We start from the raw sequence: 26,140 nt of genomic DNA, 5'->3' as shown, positions 1-26,140 counted from the left end.
AAATATGTTTGATAAAGCAATAGATACATAAGAATCTAACTTCCCATGGATCTAGTTACTGTTCAAAATTTCACGTGGAAACATGTGTAGGGCATTGGAAATTCCTGCAACTAAGGTAAATATGAAAAATCAACGTTCGTAGCTTACATTATAATCACTGATTCAAAGATCCCGCTCACAAAAAAACCAAAGTCAACGAAGATTCAACATAGATCTGTCCAAGGTCTTTTTTGTTCAGCAAAAATTAGTGTTTAATTAAATAAAACGTTTCCCTTTCTTTGTGCCACCAGCAAACTTTTTGAGAAGAACTCAGCAATAGAAAAAAACCTTCGATCATAGATCACACGGAAATTAGTTCGGTGCTCAATTTAGCTTAAATCAAGTTTGCTTTTTAGTCCGGGCATTATAGGAAAAATAGAAAAAAAATTTATATATAAGGTTTTATGTGCCCAAGTTGTTCATTGGGGTGTCAGGGACTCCCAGCAAAAAGTCCCCAAGAATCCCCTGTACGCTCGACCCCCCGCCCCCCCCCCCAAAACCACCAAAAAATCGACCTTTCCTCGGTTTTTCGTAAATATCTCTATAAGAATTGGTTTTAGCGAAAAATGAGTTATTTAGTGAATGAAAGTTCATAAAATTTCCAATAAAAATGACTTCTATGAATTTTTTTGTAAAACGACTTTGAACCCCTCAAAATGGCCGCCGAAAAAACGGGCATTTACGGAAATTTCAGTTTTTTCCCGAAAATGCTCATTTTTCATTGAAACGGCTGCTCTTACGTAAAAGTTAATTGCGGATTCTAAAAGAGCGTTGAATTTCACATTAGAAATGATTATTATCGATCATTTTAGACTCACGGTCGATCAACGGAAATATGATATATCGAAACTCTTCCACCCGGGCCTAACAAATCAAGTGCCGGTTAGTTACTCATTTAAGTTTACGGTTCTGCTGGAGCAAGGAAGCGTTCAATTATCACGTAATGCATCTGAAGAGGGAGGAGAGTCGGGATTCTTCCATCCAGAAAACAGAAATTGTGCATTGAAAGTTGGGGGGGGGGGGGGCTGAAAAGTAGAAATAGAGCATTACCTACTTTATAATTGAATGATCCCTCTTTTTCACTTCGATTTGTCTCTAGTAAAGCAATAAAACACATTTTTAAATGTTCGTTTTTTCACTTCGATACCTCCAGCTCCAGTACAGGTGGTTGTAAGCGGGGGGAGGGGGGGGGGGCTCAGATTTTTTGAATGATTATCTTTTCAAGTATAAGGTGTTCAGGTACTACTTTGAGCTTGAATAGAGTCAATTATAAAACCGTGCTAAAGAACAAATGATCAGAATATTAATCACAAATAATATTTTCGATTTGTTTCATTTAATAATCATTGTAAAGCACTATATTTTAATTAATTAAGTACAATTACTTATTCGATAGCAAGTGGTAGCCGAATAACTTTTTTGAAGGAATGTCCAGCTGTAAAACTTAGAGAAAAGTCTTAGAATAATCGTCGTCTTTTTGGCTTAAGTGCGTAATTGCTTACAACTTTTTCTCTCTTCTTTTCCATCTCTTCTTCTTGTTTATCTTCCTCTCCTTCTTCTACCGCCTCATTACCGCTCAACTCTGGTGTTGCCCTCGCGTCATCCATATTGGCTTCTTCTTCCCACTCGTCTGTATTAAGCACAAGCGAGTTATCACACGAGATGCCGTTGCAATGCAAGCAAACGTTTGAACATTTCAGGCCTGTTTATCTACAACCGCACGATTTTCTGCAACCCTTAACACAGCCACAGAAAATTGCGTCCAAAACATGTTTAGGTGCAGGCCCTAAAGTGGTTCGTACAGGAGTAAGCTGCGGATACAATTTCCACCCCCAATTTAAAGGCGAGTGTGCATTACCGCGCAACGTTTGAATTTGAAGGAATGCTCTAAAACAGTGCAATTTGGCGGCATCTTCTATCAGCGGTAGAATTTCGAGACTACTTTTTTTAGCCGTGACTGCACCTTTTTTAAACCTGATGAAACGATGTTCGTTCAAACTTTCGATATTTTTATTTGCATGATAAAGTCCGATATACATTAATCGGACGCTGCATATTAATAATATGATAATAAATATGCAGATATATAATATGCTTGGAATAAGAATGACACAGCCACAACGCGAATCGAGGGTGAAAGTCCGTGCAACTGCTTGAGATCAGTTCTCGAACTAATCGCAAATCGCAAAACATATGAAGGAGCCCCACGGGATAAATTCGATGGGGGGGGCAACGAGAAGCGAGAGGGGAATTTTTATGAAACCGAAGCCCCTAAACGAGCTACATAAGCCCCCCGAGTTCTAGATAAGAAGGGCTCGTCCAGCGTTGCTAGGTATAATGCCCCTCCACTCCTTGGGCCATGTGTTTCAGCATTCATCATTTTTCTGTCATTTGGCAGCTACGATTCCTCCAAAATGCGAAAATGCGTAGACAAAACAAAAAACGTGGCCTCATCTTTTCACATCGACTTCTTCGCGGGCTGGGACCATGCTTATCGATCCTGTATGTTAAACCGTTGCGCGGCTAAGGGGAAAAAACTGAAATTTCCGTAAATGCCCGTTTTTTCGGCGGCCATTTTGAGGGGTTCAAAGTCGTTTTACAAAAAAATTCATAGAAGTCATTTTTATTGGAAATTTTATGAACTTTCATTCACTAAATAACTCATTTTTCGCTAAAACCAATTCTTATAGAGATATTTACGAAAAACCGAGGAAAGGTCGATTTTTTGGGGGTTTTGGGGGGCGGGGGGTCGAGCGTACAGGGGATTCTTGGGGACTTTTTGCTGGGAGTTCCTGACACCCCAATGAACAACTTGGGCACATAAAACCTTATATATAATTTTTTTTTTCTAATCGCCGATTTTTGATCTAATATGCCTGGACTATTTATATGAGCACGGGGTTAGAACTGATGCACACAAAAGCTATATTCTTACTTGTTTAAGTTAATTCTGAACGGGACAAATGATCATGGGGGCCTTTCTGGACTTAAAATTCAAAGATTTCAAATGTAAATTCAATAGGTATCGGAAATTTTACTTCCCAAGATCAGTTGAAGACATAGGCTCAGTTCCAAAGTTGGATCGAGTGTTAAAGTACAAGTGTTTCCAGGTTAGATTTCCTTGTGTTTTTTCCAGAAAAGTAGTTAATTTTTGGAAGCATTTCCTATGATTTTACTGTGAGCGCAAAATTGGTTGTCTTTTTCCCCTTTTGAATAGGTTGTTGACAGCATCGTAAAAAAACAAAAAATTCAAAGGAAAAGCACCGCCAACTTAGCGCTCATAATAAAGTAACAGCAAATGTATCAAAAAATGCACTAGATATTTTTAGAAAAAAATACCGAGATATCCAACTTCGGACACCAAATACTACCCTCATTATGCAAGGAGTGAAACTTCAAAACTGAGCCAGATTCTTAAGGTGAAGATGTAGAAAAGTATTTGCCTCACAGAAACTTGTTTTGTGCACTTTTTAAAGACCAATCATACGAAGAGGAAGGCCCTTATGAGCACTTGTTATTTTCAATGTGTAAACCTATCTCATGTGAGAATCTGATGAGAAAACATGTATTCTGGTCACTGATTTCATTCTCTGACTAGTATACCGCTGAACGGATGTAAAGGTGGGGATTTGAAGAGTTAGATAACAACACGAAGTAGGTCTCTGACAAGGATAGTGGTGAACTTTGGATCAAGACCTTCGGTACTAAGCAAGGTTGCTAAACAAGAAAAGTGTAGAGGCACAAAATGGTGAAAATGATAAATAAGAAAAAGTTGAGACTTGATTCAAACGAAAAGTAAAAACAAAGACTGCTGTGCGATCAATTGCAGTATAAAGGCACCTTGTAAATATGCAACTATCCAACATTTAAAAAGAAAATTATTGGGATGGTCAACTCTGCGGTTCCAATAGCATAGAGGTACACTGAACAAATTGACAGTGAAAATACCAAACCACGTATCTCGGTTCGCGACAGCGCAGACTTCCTGTCTCACTTTATTTTTTTAAATGGATAACTACTCCACGACAATTTTTGAAAACCTCCGTAATTTTTCTTCTCTTCAGGAAGAATGCTTTGTGAAAACTTTACAGAATGATATTGATTTGTTCTCTTTTAAAAAATAAAATGTCATCGGAGATCTTTAAATTGCACCACAAACGAGATACGTAGTCTGGTAGTTTCACTGTCGAAACGTTATTTCATTAAAGCATATCCAATGGTGTTTCTTAAAAAAAAAAAAAAAAAAAAAAAAAAAAAAAAAAAAAAAAATTGAGTAAAACTCTCCTGAGAGGTCAAACTTTTCTAAACATACTTTTTCTAAACTATTCTAAAACATATTTACTCTTCGAGACTGCCTCTTTTGTATACGGGTGTACGGTAAATATTTCCTTCCAGCCAAGTACATCAAATATAAAATTGATCTAAAATTGAAAATGTAAACCGATCACGAATGATTGAGGTATAAGACCCAAACAATCCATAGCAATTCTATCGTCCAAAGCGAACTCAATCGAATCACAGCTTTTCTTTTCAAGTTCAATGAACATTGTAAAAACAATGTTGAAGAGGTAGTAGCACTGATTTATGTATATTGAAATGTAGGTAGCCAAGTGCTAGAAATAATGTAAAAGTTTTGAAAGGAAAAACTTACATTTTATTGCATGAATTAGAATAACAGGCTGAAGCTTTCCGAAGTCTCTGCTTCATCATCAGAATCATTGTTACAAACTTTTAAACACAAGGCTACAACTTAATTTCTAAAAAATGTTTATCAATTGAGTTATGGCCATTGTCTTTAAAACTTTGTGACGGCGAACCTGACAATGAAGCCCAGACTTCAAAAAGCTTCGGCCTGTTATTCTCATTCATGCAATAAAATGTTAGTTTTTCCTATCAAAACTTTTACATTATTTCTAGCACTCGGCTTATGTTTTAATGAAGTCTCAAGTCTGTCAATTGAGCGCAAGCTTTTCAATTGAGTCTCTGTAAATTGGTGAATATTTTTTTACCAGGTTGAATCTTAACAATTGATTCAATGGTAGCTTTATTATCAATTGTAGATGGACTTCATGACGATCGAATGGCTATTGGTCGACCTACATATTCATTTCCCGATCAATTTATGTGTATCAAAATTGTACCCTCCAAGAGCAACATACTGAAATAAATTTGAGATCACCGAAGCTACGCAGGCTTTGGTCCATCTTTTCGTTCGCTTCTTTAAGTTTTAACCGATCAGGAAATGTTCTTAAAAAATCATTTATGGGCAAGTTTATCCAATTTTTAGAAGGTGCAATTGAGGACCCCGCACTAATAACGGTCTATATGCGTATAGGTCGTTATTGCCCCCATCAGCTTTTCAGATTCTCCGTACCCACTACCCAGGACTATGCCGTGGTATAGGTAGAACGTAGTTAGGTAACGGTTGGAAGTCAAAAACCCTTTTTTACCTGAGTTAAGTGAGGCCTCCAGAGCAAGGGGTGGACTAGTAGCCTATACAAAAGAGGGCCTTTCATGCGTCCATCAATTCGGTAACGTTTTCGGTTCGCGAGCATCGCTGATAGTGACTGCTCGTTCATTTAGCATTACTTTTGCGTGATTATAATCTTTTTTACTTACTAACTTCAACTAAAATTATTGTTGGGCACATTAACAGCCTATAAACTGATTGTTTAAATTACGTATGTTTCTGTGAAAACCGAAAAGGTATCGCAACATCAGCCTGGCATCCTTCAATAGAAGGATGGGGTCATCCAGAAACACAAAAGCAAGATACGGTACCTGGAAAGCACAGTCGGCGTAGTACATCGTATACAAAACTTTAAAAGCGTTTTTCTCACAATGCAGTTTCCAGTTATAGGCAAAGACATTGAATAGAGTAGACCGTGCACTCCCTGTCTCCGCCGTGTCAGCTGAGCAAGGCAACTTCGGCGGGACCCCGTAATGGGCAGGCGGGGTGGGAGCTCGCAACTGAGCCCCACTGAGTCCCACGCAGCATGAGCCGGCGTTGCGCGTACTTGGAAAAATTAGTTGCGCGCTCGGATTTTCGCGAATTACTCGTTTCCACTTCATTTTTCGGTAAGATTTATAAGGACCACATGTTAATAGCATGAAATTTACTATTACTCTGAACAATTTTCGTTTCTCTACAGTCATTACTGACTGGAAAAAACGCTTCATAATTGAAAATATGAGGAAAGTGACCTGCGTATCAGACGGATGTTCCTGTAATGCGTGCAGCTTGTAAAGATGACGGCGTGGATAAGAAGTAATTTTGTAAAAGGTACAAAAAGGATTTAAAATGAGGTCAATCATATAAATCAAGGGTAAAAACGAGGAATAGTGTTATGTATGGTACCTACATAAAAAGGCATATAAAAGTTACGAGAGAGTTACTTAAAGCTATTGTCCATCTTGATCTAAGAGAAAGATTTGATGAAAAGCTGAAAAGGAGGGGCAAAGATTTCGGCAGTTTCAAAGTACCGAGATTTAAGATTATTCCACTGAAAAAGATAATGTTCAAGCATTATTGTCAAACTAATTTGCGAGTCGCAACTTAATGTTATTTAATCTGCTCAAAAATTTCAAAATCAATACTTCAGTCACTTGTTTATGACTGGCGATCGAGGATACTGTTTATTTTCAAAAAGTATGGGTAAGTAATTGCTCTTAATTCCTTTGCATTTTTAGGCGGCTCTGTGATTAAATTGCTGCGCTCGAGAAGGGCTCGCACCTCTTTTTAACGATGTTCCAGAATCTATGTCGCTCACATTTGTTTAGTAGAGTAGTTTCTAATGGTAAATTTCAAGGATTTTTTTCACAGAAAATTGCAGAATCATGAAAAATAACTCAGTAGAAATTTCAACGAAATCCATGAATTTCCTTCACTGATGAAATATTAGTAGAGATTTTGAACCACCGCAACCAAGAAATGCCATTCTTTCACCCAGTGCCTCAATTTTTCTGCACATTGCAGTGCAGTGGATTCTATGAAATGAGTTTTTATCATGTCTTTACTTTCCTCTATAAAATTAAAAAAAACACAGCACTTAAGCTATGTTTTCAGCAAAATGCTGAGGGTATTTACTTAATATTACATTTATAACAAATAAATATCACAAACTGAAACAACACTATTTTGAAATTGAAGACACTAAGTTGACTACAATTTTCAATGAAGAACTGCTCTTTCTGGCTTATTTTACGAAGAACAAAATGTGCCATTAGTTCATGATCCGTTGTTGTGTCGTGTATTAGTTTCCAGTGTAGATAGGTAATAAAACAAATGAACCAAAAATAGTAGTTCCTTAAGGCTAAATGTACATAGTCAAAGTTTAAAAATTATCATCGGGACACAATCATTCTTGTCTCTTGCCCGGTTCATCAAGAATTTGCTCATGTAAGCATACCATAAATTGAGAGATGTGTCGTGTTTAATCATGAAAACTAAAACACATCTTCACACAGAAACATTTGATTATGATTAAAGAACACATCAGCCGAAAATATTCGCACTAATCAATTAATAATTAAAGATTTCGGAGCCGAACCGTACCAACCTCGTATATAGCGCACTGTTCGTTTACCGCGAGCTGGGGACGGCTGGGGCTCACTTACCTCACCGGTGCCGGTTCGATGTTCCCGCACTCATCGGTCGGTGCGGCATGCGAATGGAAGAGAAGTGGCCACCGCTCCATTTCACAGCGCACGGTCTACTCTATTCAATGTCTTTGGTTATAGGCTGTTATTTGAGCAGGGTCCTCGATTAGTACAAAAATTTAGAGCTTCTCTAGACTTTACAGACCTTGTAGTAATCACATACAAGGCCAATGATACTTTAAATCCAAGATAATTAGTGAAAAATAAATCAAATGTGTCTCTTTTTTTTAGATATAAGTATCGTCATCAATTAAATTAATCAGATGAAGGAATATCAATATTTAAGACTTTAAGTAATTTGATTTCTTGTTATTGATTTGTTAGAAGAGTAGAAACTTTTGATTAATAACATCCACAGAGGTAACATAAATCAATATTAAAAGAGGTTCTTTGGGTGCAAGAATGAGATGGCCCACAACTTCTATTAGTGTCAATAAAACTTGATGACACGTTCATGATGTCAAAATTATCATACACATCTGCAAACAAGTCACTTATTGGATCTAATTGATAACTTATAAGGTGAATTTCATCAATTTATCATACTGCAAGGTGAATATTCATTGATGGAAGTCATTAGATGAAGGCACGATTAAACTTAATAATCAACCTGTCAGTACTCATTTGCTGCTTCACAAATTGAGGGGTTTTACAGCATTTTTTGTTCAATGCCACGTCAGGAATAAGATTTGGGGCCGAGGAATTGCACTCCTTGCGACAGTAAGTGTAATCCCTAAGCCACACAGGTCTCGAAAACAATAAAATGAAAATCTTTTTTAAATTGCTAATTATTTTTTTTACAAGAGCAGTCATGCAAGGAACTCTCAGTGCCCATTGATTAAAGCTTGGACCACCCCAAGTGCAGAAAGTGGCAACAACACAGAGATATCAACAGACCATATGAAGAAAACGTATGTTAGTACAAAGAGAAGAGAAACAAACGCGGAAGGGAAGAGGGTGGAACATACAGTCACAGCTGAGGATGGGATTTTGAAGGCAACGCATTCAAGATAAAGGTAAAAAATAAAGTCAAGATCTTTACTCGTGACTGGAGACAGCTTCCTTGAAATGCGAACTCCACTTCCATCCAAACTGGAGGCCACGCAAGAACAACATTGGATTAGATTTTCAAAACAATGACAGGTGGAAGCAGCATTCAACTGCCGGTTTACAGTAGATGATCAAGTATTATGTGAAATGGACCATCACAGGTAAAACCTTCCTAATATTTGGTTTGGTCAAATTACAGAAATTGAAACTGGTATTCCAGTCTGAAACTGAAGATGTGCTCACGGACGAAACAAGGATTAACTTGCAATGAGGAGGAAAAAGATACATTAATATCTTAAAATGTTTAAAGGTATTCGAGACAGCTGGCAAAGTTCAGTACTGTGAGTAGTATTAGACTCAGATTTGTAATGCTGTTCAAAAAGAGCTTGGACCAATCCAAGAGGGGATGGGGTGGATTTTGGTTAATTTTTTGTTTCAAAGAAGTGATTTCAAGTAAAATATTTCTTTATTTATAACATGTAAGATCTATAAATTGAATTTCCCTTTCTTACTTGAAGGGACAGATTTTCCTCGAATGAAAGTATGCTAGTAAAAGAGAAAGGAAGCAATGTTCTTCTTCCACGCTTGACTAAAAACTTCCCAGGGGAGAAAATCTTCTCATCATAAAAGCGAATTAATTTTTAAGCAGTTGAAAGAACACACAAAATATCGTACTCTATCACACAAAATCATAATAATAACGTATAACAGGTGACATGAAACCATGAAACTTCCTCTCCATCACATATCTCTTTGGCACCCTAGCTCCTCCCCCTCTAATTCTCTTTTCCTTGGGAGGTTTAGGTAGGTCTTCCTGCTTTTTCCTCGTTGACATAACCTAAAAGTTTGAGCGTACTGATTCCACTGTTTTTTCAGCTATTAATATCAAGGTAAATCACAGTGCGTCTAATTCATCGCCCTCCTTTCATTAGCATGAATCCAAATGGAAACTGAGTATCTGAGTAACTGAGGACAATATCCCGATGAATTAAGAATGCTGAAGAATGATGGGAAAGCTATCACGCAATTTGTCAACAAACTCTAAATTACACAGGGACAGACTTGAGGCGATTTAAAACTTTCTAAAACTCTAAGTGTTAAGGATTGATGAAGCCACACAAGATCAACATGTACAGCTACTACCCGATGACTAAAGTGTACATCATCAAGCAGTTCAACAATGTGCTTGAAACAAAGATGTGGTAAGAGTTCAACGCGGAAGGGTCGTTCAAGTGGTTGGCTCCTCTGCCACAGAATATATAGGCTACACGAACAGGCTCCGAACAAAAGCTAAAATGTAAACAATGCTTTCTAGCTGGGTTCCTCTGCTTCGACAGAGAATTGCCAAGAGTGAACTTTCTAATTTGAAATGTTTGGATACTTTATTGGGTTGCATGGTGGTAGGTTACTTACTTTATTTTTCTTATTCGCATCAGCGGACCAAGAAAAATCAAGTGCGCAACCTGCCGCCACTGAACGTTCTGTTGGCGTTAGCCTATATATTTTGTACCTCTGCTGTACCTGATGCGCGAGTGCTACAAAATCATGCTCCGCACTGTCATAATGAAGCTCATTGACATTACCGATGATCCTAAAGCGGCTCCGCGGACTACCCTTGCGTAAAGTCAAATTAATATGTCTGTTCAGACAAAAATCACGCATCGGTAATAATGTATGCTTCTTGCGACTAAAAGCAATGTTCGAGAAAGTATGCACGTCCAACTTGCGCACAGAAGTGTTCAAGATTGTTGCCGTTAGCCGGACCATTCCGATCACCTACGACATGGAAGAGTTGCGCAATACGAGTTTCAAAGGGAAATTCAACCGCAAAGAACTCTAACTCACCAAGTGCAAGGATGTATGTTCCTCTCAAAAAAAAATTTCTGCGGGACAACTAGGACCAAGCCTTGATTAAATGGTTGGGATGAAATGTGAGTCGCTTTTGTTTTTCTTTATAACTCACTCATTTAACCTGCTGTTTTTATGTCTGTATTCCCAACTGTGCAGCTTATTACCATAGCTTTCATAAAATTGTAGGGATTTGGAGTTGTTTTTCATAATGGACCACTAGACAAGGTACGAATTTAAGCATTCTAATATATGTTACCTAACCAAAATTTCACGTGGAACACGATTTGCGCAACGAAAATTACTAAAATCAACTCCTAAGGAAGATTTTAACGTTTTTATTTCACATTGGTTACGAGGTATTTAAAAAGGCCCGCTCACAAGAAACTCAAAGCTCTACGTGAGTCAAATCGCGCACCACAACGGTTTCAGCCAGCCTCTCAATCGAGCAAACGTTCATTTCCCACCTTGTGTTGTTCAAACTATAAGCAATTTGGTATAACTGAGCCAAAGCGTCAACATTGAGGTTGCCAGATTTTTATATCGCAGAGACTGTCATGATAATGTTTAGCGCGCGATGTGAATCACGTATAGCATTGAGTTTTCATGAGCGGGTGGTTTGAATTCACGCATCAAGAATCATTTAATTTCTTCATAAGGAGTTGATTTCGGTAATTTTTGTTGCGCGCATCGTATTCTACGTGAAATTTCGGTTAAGAAACCTGAATCAGAATGCTGAAATTCGTACCTGGTCTAGTGGTCCATTTGGACTTTTAGATTAAGTCAACCTGTACACGTAGGTAGTTGACGATGACCGTAGTCCTTTGTTTTGTCAGCTTTTGTGATAAAAAGGGTACCTTTTTTGATCCATCATTACATTTAATGTACACTGTACATTTGTGTACAGTACCAGTACAGTACTGTACATGGACCTTTAAAAAGAGTAAATCAAATCACATCTTTATGACAAGAAGTGCAGTACAGTTCTGCACATAGATATCGAATAGAGCAAATCAAATCAAAAATGTACGACAAGAAGGAACAGACAGTGCATATTAAACGTTGTTATGAGTTGGGGCACAGGTTTACTTTTAAAGACCTCAAAAGTCTGGCCAGAAAGAGAAAAGCACTCAGGTCAAATTGTTCCAAGGAGCTATCCAAATAAAAAAAGTTCCATATTAGTTGTTCTCCTGTTCGACCATTAAGGGTGCCGCATGTTCTGTTTTTCAAGAGTTGGTGCCTCAGTTGAAGTTAGAATTTTTTTCACAAGTTACAAGTTGCTCGTACTCTCAGCCGTTCTCTTTACCTGTTCCAAAGTTTATTTATTTACTTATTAGTTTAATAATTAGTTTAATAATTGCGTTTTGTTCTCTTTCTAATGTAATAAAGTAGTCCTCTGTTAAAATGCCTCCGCTTTTCTTACCATAGTGGTTTTTTGCCTGTTTGCTGATAGTTTCTTAATCCACTGATGATGCCATCAGTGTTTATGTTGAAATGTCTGATGCGTCCGTTCACTTTCATAATCAAAATAAAAATTCCCGATTCTGAAAAATTTTATCAACGACAGTGGTAAGCCCTGGATAGACGATCAAATTCCCGAACCAATTCTGATCAAAATAGCATCAAAGTGTCGGGAGTCATCAGTCTTAAACTCATTAATTTGCTTCATTGTAAAATGAAAACTTGGCAGAAATGATTTCTGTGGCAGGGAATGATGAATGGTGACACTCCGTTCTGATCTTACTTTGCACAAAAAAGTGCGGCCCGTCAAAATTTGATAGTAGATAGTGACCACCAGTCATCAGCATAAATCTTGGGTATTAGCTAGCCCTAAATGTGTTTATTCAGGTTATACAGGGTGTTCCAAAAGACCAGCCCCCCCCCCCCCCTCTAACTTTTGAACGGTTCAAGATAGAAAAATGAAACTTTGGGAATGTTCCTATCTCAAAGGAGACCATCTTTTTTTTTTTGGGGGGGGGGGTCAAAATTTTGGTCTCCCTCAGGGGTGGCGGGGGGCCCCCTACTTTTTTTTAGTCAAATTGCAACCTGTATCTTGTGATACCTCATTCGAAAGAGCATAAAAAACTGAGAATTTTGGCGCAAACCGTAGATCAATATCTTCATTTTTGACCGAGTTATGTTTAAAAAAATCATAACTCCGGGTCAAATTAGCGTAAAGAAAAAAATAAGACGGGAAAATTTACCAAATTATGTTCGCTTTTAAGTAAAAATTGCAGAAATCTTTTCGACCTAATTTTAAGGGGGGGGGGAGTTCCGACCCCCAAATACGTCAATTCAAGGGTCATTCAATTTTCCCGCGAAATAAGCCAATTTCCCCTAGATTTGCCTCTACATTATCTCAGTAGGGTCAAAATCAGTTCAACATTACGTTGGCAAGTCCCCGAATTTCGGGAAAAGTTAAAAAAAAACGAAATTTAAGGTGATTAAAGATCCTTTCAATTTAGTTTTTTTTTAACTTTTCCCGAAATTTGGGGACTTCCAACGTAATGTTGAACTGATTTTGACCCTACTGAGATAATGTGGAGGCAAATCTGGGGGAAAGTGGCTTATTTCACGGGAAAATTGAATGACCTTTGAATTGACGTATTTGGGAGTCCGAAACCCCCCTTAAAATTAGGTGGAAGTGATTTCTGCAAGTTTTACTTAAAAGCGAACACAATTTGGTAAAGAGCCTCGCCAAGTTTAGCCCTTTTTTTTGTATACCCGAGTTGGTCAACGGGACAAGACTCAAATAAAAGCTTATGGTAAGGCAAACTTCCATGCAAAGTATCAACTTGAAGTGACCCCTCGTTTAGGCTGTACAGCGTTACCAATTTTCCATTTTCATGTGCAAAAATTGAGGAATACTGGATCATCATGGTTCAACAGACTAGTACACCCGAGTTGGTCAACGGGACAAGGCTCAAACGAAAGCTTATGGTAAGGCAAACTACCAGGAAAAGTTTCAACTTGAAGTGAAACCTCGTTTAGGCTGTACAGCGTCGCCAATTTTCCATTTTCATGAGGTAATATCGAGGAATTCTGGATCATCATGGTTCAACAGACTAGTACACCCGAATTGGTCATCGAGACAAGGCTCAAACGAAAGCTTATGGTAAGGCAAACTTCCAGGAAAAGTTTCAACTTGAAGTGAAACCTCGTTTAGGCTGTACAGCGTTGCCAATTTTCCAATTTTTATGTGCTAAAATCGAGGAATTCGGGACTAATAGTCCAGTGCATCATAATTAAACAGATTAGTGCATTTACTATCGAGTCGTAATGTTTAGCCCAAACTCATCAAAGTTATAGCCCATGAAGGTACGTTTTCCGCCAAAAACCTCGAAAATACCCTAATTTTAAAAAAAATACGTTAAAAATGTTAAATGTTTTTATGTTAAAAAAATTAACAATAAATTGGCAGCACTGCTTCAAAAAGTTCACGATGGCCTTTAGTTACGCTTCTATTCGATCTCAGGGTAGTTTTCAGCTCGTAGGCCGATGCGCTAGTCTGTTTAATTATGATGCACTGGATTATTAGTCCCGAATTCCTCAATTTTTGCACATAAAAATGGAAAATTGGCAACGCTGTACAGCCTAAACGAAGATTCGCTTCAAGTTGAAACTTTGCATGGAAGTTTGCCTTACTATAAGCTTTCATTTGAGCCTTATCTCGATGACCAACTCGGGTGTACCAGTCTGTTGAACCATGATGATCCAGTATTCCTTGAGTATATTGCATAAAAATGGAAAATTGGCGACGTTGTACAGCCTATACGAGGTTTATTTACTTCAAGTTGAAACTTTTCCTGGTAGTTTGCCTTACCATAAGCTTTCATTTTCGCCGTGTCCAGTTGACCAACACGGGTGTCCTAGTCTACTTATGCACCGGACTAATAGTCCAGAATTCCTTGATTTTAGCACATGAACATGGACAATTGGCAACGCTGTACAGTCTAAACGAGGGGTCACTTCAAGTTGAAACTTTGCATGGAAGTTTGCCTTACCATAGGCTTTCATTATAGCACTGTCCGGTTGATCAACTCGGGTATACAAAAAGGGGCTAAAAAACACCACTTTAGGGCGAGGCTCTTTTCCCGTATTATTTTTTTCTATACACTAATTTGATCCGGAGTTATGATTTTTTTAAAATAGGTCAAATTTGACTTTTGACCTATCATAACTCGGTCAAAAATTAAGATATTGATCTGTGATTTGCGTCAAAATTCTTAGTTTTTTTACGCTCTTTCGAATGAGGTGTTGTGGTGGGAACGCTTAAGTCTTTACAGGCTTAAGTTTCCCACATTCGGCTCCATAGATGAGGCGTACTTCGCGTCATGGCTTTTCGTGACAAATCACTGATTTCCAGGGCCAGCGATAGAGATAGGTCCGTCGGAAGTTGGCGCTTGTTCATGTCTACACGTGAAGCTTCAGTGTCGCGGAAGTGCACACGTTTTGACATAAAAGATTCGGTGATCGCAACATAGTGGAGGCGCCGCGCTTTCTTTGAAAAAAGTTAATCAGTAGCGATCCCGGTACCCCTTTGAAATTTGTAAAAAATCGCGTTGTATCGCCAACATAGTTGTAGTGGTCGCCTACATGTTGTAGGCGCCGTGTCTTCTTTGAAAAAGATTCAGTAGCGATTCCGGTGCCCCTACGTATTTTGTTTTTTTAATTATTTTCAAAGTTGTGTCACGCAGTTAAAGTTTCGTCACGCAGTTTTTGTACTTTTATATTTTTACGCAGTTTTCTTTTACGCAAGAGGTACCTGGATCCCCGGTAAAATTTCTTCTTTCGAGTTAATTAAGTGTTTTTGTGCGTTCGGTAGTGTTTTGAGTTATTGAGAAAGATTTTTTTTTATAATATACATAATTTTCAGCAGCTTTTGTATCGTTTCGTATAGTAAGTGTATCTTGAAGGTGGGTGAACGATTTTTTACCTTGTGTTTTGTTATTTTTAGTTTTTTTGAAAAAAAATGAAGTATTAAAAAGTATTAAATATTAAAAAATAAAGAAAGGAAAAAAATGGCATAGTATCATAGAGCCAACAATATATTAGATTTTAAAATGCCTACTGAATGGAAAGACCTTGATATTTATTTCCAACGATTAGAATCATGCATGAGAGAAAAAGGTTTTTCAGATAGTGGTGTGAGAGCTGGTCTTCGTTTAACGGCGAATACAGAAGTCGCTAAATGGTTCGATGACATGGATAAGATATATAAATCGTTTTATATGGATAAATTACATATAAGATACCAAATTTTCTACCACCGAAAAATGAAGCCTGACGAGAGTGTCCTTACATATATAAGAGATAAGATTGAGCTATTTATTTGGCTGGAAAAGGGCAAAGAAGATGAAGAGTGGGCGTTTCAGTTGGAAAAAATAAAAACATTTAAGGGCGGTTTACCTGAGGCAATCATAGCTGGTATTATACCAGAAGTTTGGACTTATTTGGCTCAATATATACCATACAAGGATTTTGAAGACCTCTTTTGGCAATATTATCGTGAAATTTTGCAGGATGTATCCAATTGGGCCATAGAAAATTCTTTTGAGTTCGCAAATCAGCTGGATAACAATATTGGACACATGGGTACTGTACACAGTTCTTCTAAACATGAAAGGGTTGTTGTAGGATCTGTATCTGTGGACGAAAAAATCAGTGCTGAGCCGAAGATTCAGAATGAGAGTGCCGTGGTCATGGAAATTTTTAGTGGAGATGATAATCAGCATGAAATAGAAATTTTAAATAAAAATATCAGTGATTGTCAGAGGGCGCTAAAAAATGTTACGCCAGCAGTGCCTGTTGAGAGTAATTGTACCGATTATTATGACTTAGATGCAGAATTGAAATCTATTTTTGGCAGTTCACATGAGATATGTTGTCCAGATACTGTTGAGAGTGATTATACTGATCTTTATGATTCAGATGTTAAGTTGGGATCTACTTTTTGCGACCCACAGGAGTTCTGTCAGGACATTGTTCATGCAGTAACAGTAAGTGTTGCTCCAGTGGTTGATAATAATTTTACTAATTTTTATGATTTAGACGTAGAGTTGGAGTCTTATTTTAGCACTCAAAGTGAGTTTGTTAAGGACAATGTCGATCAGGAATCTACGGTTCTCAATAACAAGGTAAGTGCGGTGTACGACGAACTTGACCGGGAATCTTTCGAGGAAGGTAGTAGTGAGACTGGTGCAGGTTGCGTTGTTATTGTTTACAAAAAATTCGAGTGGAACTGGGTCCGTCAGAAAACTCATATGGAAAATGCGCGCAGTAAGCAAAAATTGGGGCACAGCAACGCCAAATGTATAAATTTTATCATTTTATCAAACGGAAAACTTCGTGGACATTTCAGATGGCGAATTTGGTTTTTCTAGCAGAGGACGGGTTCATTTTCTTGTCAAAACATACGGAACTGGAAAGTCAAGAAAAAGTCGGGTCGAGAGAACCAGTCAGTTTCGAAAATCGCATCATTTTAAAATTATTTTATGGGCGTGCTCGCATACTTTACAAATAAAATTATTCTGGACGCAGAACTTTTCTTCAGAACTTCAAGTTCCCTCTACAATTTTTTTTTGTAATTGGAAAATGGAATTCCAAAAATGGAAAAATTTAATTTTTTTTAAAAAAAAAAACTTTTTAAAGAAAAAAGAAAAAAAAATGGAAATAGGTAAAGGACGAAACAGGAATATTTTGCGTTCGACTTCTATCGGTTTTTTTTCGATTTTTTACAGTCTTAAAAATCGGACAGTCTTTGTGAGTTTCGTCTGTTACGAAATTTCTCGCGAACTAACGTCTAAGGTCTAATGAGAGCGGCGTTCATAATTTTGTTTTGCTATCGGTTTTTATTCGACTTTTTACCGTCTTAAAAAATCGGACAGTTTTTGCCGCCTGTTTTGTCTGATACAAAATGGTGGTGGTGGATGGCGTCGAGTCTACTCGATCCCCCTCATCCGTTTAATGGGTGATTTAAAGTTTTTTTAAGTATTTTATTGTGTTTTGCTGTAGGTATTCATATGAGATTTTTAGAGTTTTTCCTTTTAAAAAAAAGTGTACGTAAGAAAATTGTAAATTATTGTAAATAACATGCTCTGAGCAAAAGTTTTAAGATTCCTATTATTCTGACAATTAAAATTTCCATTAATTTAAATATTCTTATTTAAATCTAAATAGTTAATAATGATATTAATATGTGAGCCCTAAGATGCAAATCAGGTTTTTAGAAAACTCGAAGTACACTTATAATCTTGATCAATTTTATGTTTATAATAATAGGTGAATTTATATTTTTTTTTAAAAAAAAAGAAAATCAGTAATTGGATGAAAATTACCATAATTGTTTAAACTAATATTACCATATTTTTTGTTTGTTTGTCCATGTTGCCTGGCGGGTTTTGTTCTGACGGCTTGACCATCCCTGAGACGCAGCGTTGAGGTAGCAGCATTCGGGGGAGTCCAGAGGAGGACGTGCTTGATCCTTCCGCCGTCGCATTGCCGGCCGACCAGTGTCTCATGACGGATGTCCATGTCTCATTCCTGGATGTCTCATTCCTGATTGACGAATTGCGGAGCAGCGCATCACCATCGGCATGCAACCGGTGATTTGCGAGGGTTGGTGGGACATCTTGGCACCTTGGTACCGCTAGCATACGCTTGGCACCATCTCCCGGTATGCAGCGTGCCTACCTATGGTAACCTACCCTTGGCACCATCTTCCGGTATGGAACGCATCTACCTCTGGGTAGCTCACTCTTGGAAACATCGGGGCAGGGGACGTAGCTCGGGCGAGCCACTCGCTTCAGTCACTGCGTTCACATGATGGCGGGGATCGCCACAGCCTCCGGCAGGACTCTCGGACGATGCAAGCAGGCGGCTACACGAGGATGGGGCAGCTGGATGGTCAATCTCGAGGAACAGGAATCGGTCATGGCAGCACTTCAAAAGTTTTTTTAGGAAGTTTTTTTTGTAAATTTGAAAATTGTAAGAAAAGAAAAAATGAGAGAAAAGTAGAGAGAGAAAGAGATCTTTCAGGAAGGACTGATTTCGACCAGGTGGTCCTCGGAAAGCTTATCCCTGATGTATTTGTTTCTGTCGCTAAAGGGCGTCTCATCTAGACCTGAGTTAAGTTGAGAGAGTGGAGTTGGGTCATTTTTTTTCGTTTTTTTGGTAGCGAGAGGGGATGTGGTGGGAACACTTAAGTCTTTACAGGCTTAAGTTCCCCACATTCGGCTCCATAGATGAGGCGTACTTCGCGTCATGGCTTTTCGTGAGAAATCACGGAATTCCAGGGCCAGCGATAGAGATAGGTCCGTCGGAAGTTGGCGCTTGTTTATGTCTAAACGTGAAGCTTCAGTGTCGCGGAAGTGCACACGTTTTGACATAAAAAGATTCGGTGATCGCATGGGCGAGATCAGTCGCGAGGAATAGATTCCCGGATGGTCCGGTCAGTCCCCCCGTGAGAGGCCAGTCAAGTTTTAGAATTGTCAGTTTTCAGAGTGTTTTGTTGATGTAAGATTTTATTGTGATTATTATATTTTATACGAGAGTTATATGTGGTCCGTGTCATTTTCCTGACCTCCCCGCAACAGTATCACAAGATACAGGTTGCCATTTGAATAAATAGTTGGGCCACCCCCCCCCGAGGGGGAACCAAAATTTTAACCTCCCCCCCCCAAAAGATGGTCCCCTTTGAGATAGGAGCATTCCCGAAGTTTCATTTTTCTATCTTGAACCGTTCAAAAGTTAGAAGGGGGGGGCTGGACTTTTGGAACACCCTGTATATACTGGATATATCCTCAGATATCTTGGATTGGAGATAAACCAGTTCATCCCTGAAGCTCTTAAGTCTTCTCTAATGATGAATATAAAGTGAAAATTGGTTATAATTACACGTGAGTTGGAACAACAAGTGTCCTAAGGTACCTTCAAAATTCCCATAAGATGAGCGTATGAGGACTTATATGTAGCAACAGCGGTCGCTGACATTCGCCAGTTTTAAGGAAAACGCTTTTTTCGAATTCTGGAGCCCTTAAGAATGCCTGTGCAAAGTTTCAGACTTCCAGCGCAATTTTTCGGCGAGATATGAACGGAAAACCATGTTATTTGTAATAACAGCAGATATGAGAATCCACTGTTTTCCCGGCCGGCGCAGCGGGACACCATGGAGATTCGAACGCTCTTGCGATAACTGCCCGCGCACCGGCCATAGGCTGCAGCTGACACTCAAATGAAACGTATCGGGATCGTCTCGCCAGAATTGTTGATTTTTTTTTCTGATTTTATTATTTGTTCCTTATTTTTTTTGTAGAAGTTAAAAACGGTTTAGTTTTTTATTCAATTTTATTATATGACTCAGCACTGACTTACTTTTGGTTCATTTTAATCGTTTTGCCAGCCTTACCTTTCCTGAAGACTTTCTTTCATGTATGAAAAAATGTTCTCAGTAAAAATGGTGGAAGTCACATTTTTTTCAAATCGCTGTTACTTCTTCAATTTCTTACTTACATTGATCGTAAAATGCGTGTTTTTTACAGGAAGAGTTGCTCTTCATGAAAATGTTTATAAGAATGCTCTCAGTTCTACGAGCAGCAAAGTGCAAAGCTTCGAAAAACTTCGAACGCGATTATCTCACAATGTGAAAGCTCGACATCCGCTATTGTTACATATAAGCCTTCGTATATCTATGAAAAATAATTACATCCCCTCATGGGACATCCGTCATAGTGACATGGTTTTTTTGCAAAATTTTCGGCCGGACTACAACATAGTTACGAAACATATAAGCTTCAACAGCCTGCCCAGCCTGCCCTATCTGGAACATTGCACTGAGTGACTTTGTAACAATGTTTATATGTCTTTTATACCATCATAGAAGGTTCTTGCGATAACAAAAAAGTAAAAAAGGTAACTGCACCCTTTTGTACCCTTTTAGAACCCTATCAGCAAACGCTGGACATCTTTGGTCTTTACTTGCTTATGATAGCAGGTAATTGTATACTTACAGATCAGTGAATAGTGTATCTGGACTATTGGTATGATTTCATCTATTCATTTTTTCCCAAAAAACAATTAGCTAAAATTTAGATGATCTATTCGTATAATTTTTGTCGAAATAAAAATTTATCAGAATAATCTATTTAGAATTTATCGAAATAAAACAGATTTAAAACAAATTCAATCTAAAATAAAAGAATTACGGTGCGTAAAAATTATCGCCTAGTGCAGTTACGGTAAAAAAGCCTTTTCATCAGAATGAAGCATGCAAATCTTTATGATGCAAATCAGCGGTAGAACTAATTATTCTTGGCTGCTGGAATCATAGTAAGTGCATTTTTAATTAACTATCCGTTAAGATGATAATCGGCTGTGATGACTTAAATCATCCAACCCCTTGGATGTTGTTAAAATCGATTTCCACCTTATTAAATATCTGAATTTGATTAAATGATTTTAGTAAAACAATGCATTGTTTTCATTATTTATTGTTAATTTCATACAGTTCTGTTTACCTTTCTTAGAATCGATTTATTCAGGACAACGGTTCGTGTCAACTAGTTGCACTGCACTTTATAGTTAAGTTTTACTATATGATTTTCTCTGTCTGTAAACGGTCTATGCCAGTAGATAACTGTAAAATAAAATGAAATAAAAAAAAAAAAATAAATACTTAAAGATTGAAGTAAAGAAAGGGAATGAAGAAAATAAAAATAACATGTTCAACTCTTTCATCTGTCTGAGAGGCAGACTATTTTAATATTCAATTGACTCTAATTTTACACTACCAGAAGTTTCATGAGCTGAACTTTCTATACACATATTTAACACTTTTGCGGGAAAATGAAGCATTTCGATAACAAAAAATAAACATACATTATGATAAATCTTGGAGTCAAAGTTATTGTGACAGAGTGGCAACTCTCCAACATGATTACTCATTCTTCAAATTTGGAGATTTCCAACACCCCCTACAGTTTAGAATTGCGTCCTGGCAGGAATATGTCTCTCTCCCCACCAGATGACCAAATGCATCAGCGACAAGATCTCCAGGATTCGCGCAACTCTTTGCTGCCAAAGCTTCCCCTCTAAGTGATTCAAAAAAGAATGACAGGAAGCAGGGTAAAAATTTGGAATATTTCTTTGCTTTTTTTTTTTTTTTTTTTTTTGTGATGAGGGGAAAAAGTTGCTACAGTTGCTTTCTTTGCTTTGGCAGTTTTGTTCTGATACCTTACGTGTTAGTCTAGCATACCTACTTTGTTCCGAGCATGCATCATTTATTCATTAAGTTTAGTTTGAGTATGTGAATCTTTGAACGGGTCTAGAAATTACAACATCCAACTCCCTTGAATGGAATGAACATACATCATAACATCAACTCCTAGCATTTTCATCTATTTTATGAATTTTAGTGTGAAGATCTCTATATGCCGGTGCACAGCCTTCATGCTTCCCAGCACACTGTTTACCCTGTTCCTGTCTCCTACTAGTTGTACCTTTCTACATTATTAGGATGATCCCCAAGATTGAAATGGTCACCACCTTGCTCACTTAGAGAATCGTTCTCTTCAGCATGAGTACCATAATCCAAGAAAGACAAATGTCATCCTCAATGAAATTATTTCTGCGTCTCGCCAGATAAGCGCTTATCCTAAAGGAAGATAGATTCCATCCCCAGCAGTCCTTCTTGGACTTACAACAGATATGGGCGTCATCGGTGAGTGAGATGTGACACAACACAGATTTTCATCCTTGAAATCCTAACCCAGATGAAAGTGGATCCTTACGATCTCCAACTAGAGATGAGTCTCATTCTTTCATCAACTAGTGTGCATCTGGACTTTGGCCCTACCATTTCTACATATGAAAAGGTCTTATTAGTCAAAATTCTTGAGAACCCCCCCCCCCCCTCCCATTAAAGTCCGCAAAAAGGTTCGATAAAGTAAAAAGTTGGACGGTTTTTAAAAGAATCATTACAGAGATAAAATGATGATCCATTTTTTTTTACTTTTAAATTTTAGCATGGGCATCTACTTTTTGGAAATGCTTTGGTTTAAAAGACGACAGTGTGTGGCATTAATGTAAAATTAAAAGAGGTGGGTACTTCAAAATTTTCGGCTGTTTCCAGTTGATTTAAACGTTAATTACTTCTTTACAAAGATTTAATTCGCAAAAAATATTTTATCAAAAGCCGCAGAATGTTCTCTCAGCTTTAATTAACTAGACTGTATGATGGCTCTATCTTTAAAAACAGAAGAATGACATGGCCACAGAGAGGTGGCTCAACGTACGACCTCTCCCGTTTCCGGCCGTGAGCAGGTGATTTGAGCTATTAATGATTAGGTAGGTAACATGTACTAGAAAGGGAGTCAGCTTTCAAAAATATGAGGTTCACTTTTGAGTGGGGCGCATAAATTTGTTCAAAAGTTACAGCACAAATCTCAAAGCCTGAACACAAGCGACAATGCTGTCAAAAATTAAAATATTAAAAATTTCTAACACTATGTAAATAGGCATCTTTATGCTCCTCCGTTTAAAAACAAGTTGACTGCAATATCAGCAACCATTCAAAAACTATACAGTTAACTTCCTCCAAGTCAAACGCTTTTACGGTGGAATCCTGTAAGTCAAATTTTAACCAATAAGTCATCTAAGTCAGACTTTTTTACGTTCCCATCGAATTTTCCATAAGAGTAAAAAGCCCTCTAAGTGGGACCAATAATCTGGGCCCTATGCAGTTAGATTTAGAGGCAGTTAACAGTGTTTTTCTCTGAGACCCCCTCTCCTCCCCTCCTCAAGGGCTCAATCGAAAACTTCGTCATTCAGGAGCTTCTCTAATCTTCCTGAAAAAAAAGCGGAAAGTATTAAAGGATTCCGTTGAGACCCCTATTTTTGTACACCTGTTATTCACTTCAGTTGTAAAATTTGATACAGGGTTATTCAAAAGTCACGCACCACTGGCCATAACTTTAGTTCTAATAATGATATCGACTTGCGGTTTAAGACGTTTTTCCCCATATCGAGGGGGTTACTTCTTTAGGTACGTTTCAGTTTTTGATTCCCTCGGGGGGAGTGGGGCGGGGGGCAACTCAAACATTTCAAATGGCCACCCCCTCATGGCAGTGGTGCGTAACTTTTGAATAACCCTGTAAAATCATAAATGTTTTTTTTTCTCTTCTTTTTCTTTAGTTGAAAACTACGATTTGCTCATTAATGTAATCCACTTCAACTTAAAAAAATTAATTCGATGAATTGATTATGTTATTCAGATAAAATGTTCACAATTTATTTTTTAATTTATGTTTTATGATGAGATATGCATAAGTAACTCAATAGAGCTGTGTTAATTGTGGATTATGAATTAATTACATTATTCTAGGGTGAGTTTAAATTACCATCAAAGTTATTTTAGGTTCGAAGCTTTTTCCTTTACCCTTTAGTTTTGAATTTAAGTTTTCTTTACTCTCAGATTTATTAATTCTTCTCTTTGCAAAGGGGTACGTGCAAAACGGGCCGTTTCACGCTCGTGTCGGATACCATTGAAACTTGCCCTATTCATTCATCTAACAATGCCCCATGTTTTCCCAAAGTTTCAAGTCCCCAAAAAATTTTGGGGGGAAGTGGCGGGGGGTCAAAATTGAAAATCCCAGGGGGGGGGGGAAGGAGCTAGTGAGTGTTTGCATGCACAGGAGGGGGCACCTGTCCTAACACGGTTGGCGAATAGCATATCGCACATTGGCGGCGAAACAGTGAATCTATCCCAGACAACTTACCCTCTTAAACGGTTTCAAAATATCTTAATCAATTTTGTTTCGTAAAATATTTTCAAATAAAGATCAGCCATTCAGTTTTAGATTACCGAAATTTAGGCACTCGTCAAGATTCAGAGGGAGCCTTAAATTTTAATGGTATCACAACTATTGATAATTACAGCTTTAATTGTGACTACTTTTGAATATTGGTAGTCTCACAACCTCCTTTGATTAAAAACTTATTTTTGAGGTTGTCAAGGTACAGCATTTTGGAACTGGCATTTCTTGAATTTGTGGTTTTGTTATGATAAGGGAACACGAATATCACCTCTGTAGTTCCTATATATTTGATGTTAAGTATGTATATCGTTCTGCGAAAATTTGCACGATGGCAAAATCAGAAAAGGTTGGACTTATTTCACCAATAAACCAGTTTCTGTGTTAGTTTCGACGTAATAGCTTTTCAGCACTGAGGACCCCCAAAGCACAAGAGCTTGTCATCGATCTTAGTGGGAAATATAACAAAATAATCAACTTCACGATTATAAAAATACTTCTCTGATAGGAAGTTTGAGAAAGAGAAATTTTTGGATTTCAAACACAAAAGGGTTAGTTTGAAAAGTGGTGTCAAAGCCTATGTAAAACGATAACCTCGTAAAGTAAGAGGCCAAGGAGCCGTAATTTTGAATGGGCATTGGGCGATTTTTGACTTTTTGGTATCGGGTCCGGACTTTTTTCCTGTTTTTTATTTGAATGAAACTTTTTAAAAAATTTAATGAGGGTCTCAAATTTCAGGTGCGGTATCCCCCTAAACCTCCAAGGGAGGTTGGAGGAGCTTTGAGACCAAAAAGATCCTTGAAGTCGATTAAGTATGGCAACACCAGTGCCCAGAGACTCTACGTCAAGTTTGAAACAAAATCGTTTCCCCAGATGGAGGCTTCACCCCTCTCTTGGAGGGATTGGTGTTTGGCATGGCGTGGTTTGGTTTTGGGCTTTCAAGTGTCCAGTTGGGTCGAAACGTATGTGCTTTTGAATTTGGAGGAAATTTAATTTGAATTTCGGTTGGGGACTCCGATTACAACAATCATATTATATAACTCCTTCGTCTTTGAGAACTTTCATAAAATAATTGTGCTGTTAGCAGATGGGGGGAGAAGGTACTTTCTAAAGGAACAAGACGATAAAACCATCTGAAAACCGGACCCTGACTACTGCTCCCTCCACATACTAGGTCATATCACGGCACCATGGACGTATAATACAATCTAGACCACGCAATAGGAAATTTCGGCGAGACGATAAGAAACCCGAATTGCAATATGTGCCGAGACAATGGAAATGCGAGTCTTGCCTGTGCCGTTGCCTGGCACGCTTCGTATATCCGGCTGTATCAACTAAGCTGAAGGCGCGTCTTTACCCAGATTTACCCCGCCTAAAGCCCCGCCTAAGTCTTACCTCCCCTGCCTAAAGTCGGACCTTGTGCGCGGTCTAGATTATGTTATAAGTCAAAGCACGGCACAGAATCTTAGTGCTAAATCATTGGAGGTCAAAAACGATATCCTGCCCCCCCTTTTTAAGAGAGGAGGAACTTAGCTTGGAATTGACTGACATCTGTATCTTGATAAAATGATTTTGGTCTTGACATTGGATTGAAAAAGACCAGGACGAAATACTACTGGGTGGTTGTTGTCTTGATAGATAGAGGTGTCGTCATATAAGTTGCCATTTGTTTACTTTCAATTTGCAGGCGCCGGCAACGAATTTACGTCTCTGCACAAAGTGTTGTTCGCTAC

General features: G+C 38.1%; 1 protein-coding gene and 1 long non-coding RNA gene across 19 annotated transcripts in view; one reads left to right on the top strand and one right to left on the bottom strand.

Moving 5' to 3' along the window:
• Positions 1-26,140, bottom strand: part of LOC109037045 (coiled-coil domain-containing protein AGAP005037) — a 313,866-nt gene that overhangs the window by 18,617 nt on the left and 269,109 nt on the right. Inside the window, exons 23-24 of one of the 18 annotated variants that reach the window (XR_011899171.1) lie at positions 21,111-21,229; positions 8,769-8,790 (exon numbers count right to left, since the gene is read on the bottom strand). The exons of 13 other annotated variants lie outside the window; for them this stretch is intronic. Coding sequence is in view for 3 of the 5 variants with exons in the window: in XM_072296278.1 (XP_072152379.1) it covers positions 21,630-21,683 (54 nt within the window). In the remaining 2 variants the exon portion in view is untranslated. Of the gene's footprint in view, positions 1-8,740; positions 8,791-21,110; positions 21,230-21,316; positions 23,439-26,140 lie in introns of those variants that run through there. 4 more of the 18 variants (XR_011899170.1, XM_072296277.1, XM_072296278.1 and 1 more) reach the window with 4 other exon arrangements.
• Positions 7,661-12,001, top strand: LOC140223880 (uncharacterized). The gene is made up of 2 exons (XR_011899174.1): positions 7,661-8,909; positions 9,625-12,001. It is a non-coding gene; the product is annotated as an uncharacterized lncRNA (long non-coding RNA).

Source organism: Bemisia tabaci, chromosome 2, assembly GCF_918797505.1.
Source record: "Bemisia tabaci chromosome 2, PGI_BMITA_v3".
Classification (NCBI taxonomy): domain Eukaryota; kingdom Metazoa; phylum Arthropoda; class Insecta; order Hemiptera; family Aleyrodidae; genus Bemisia; species Bemisia tabaci.
This window is presented reverse-complemented; position numbering and strand designations above follow the sequence as displayed.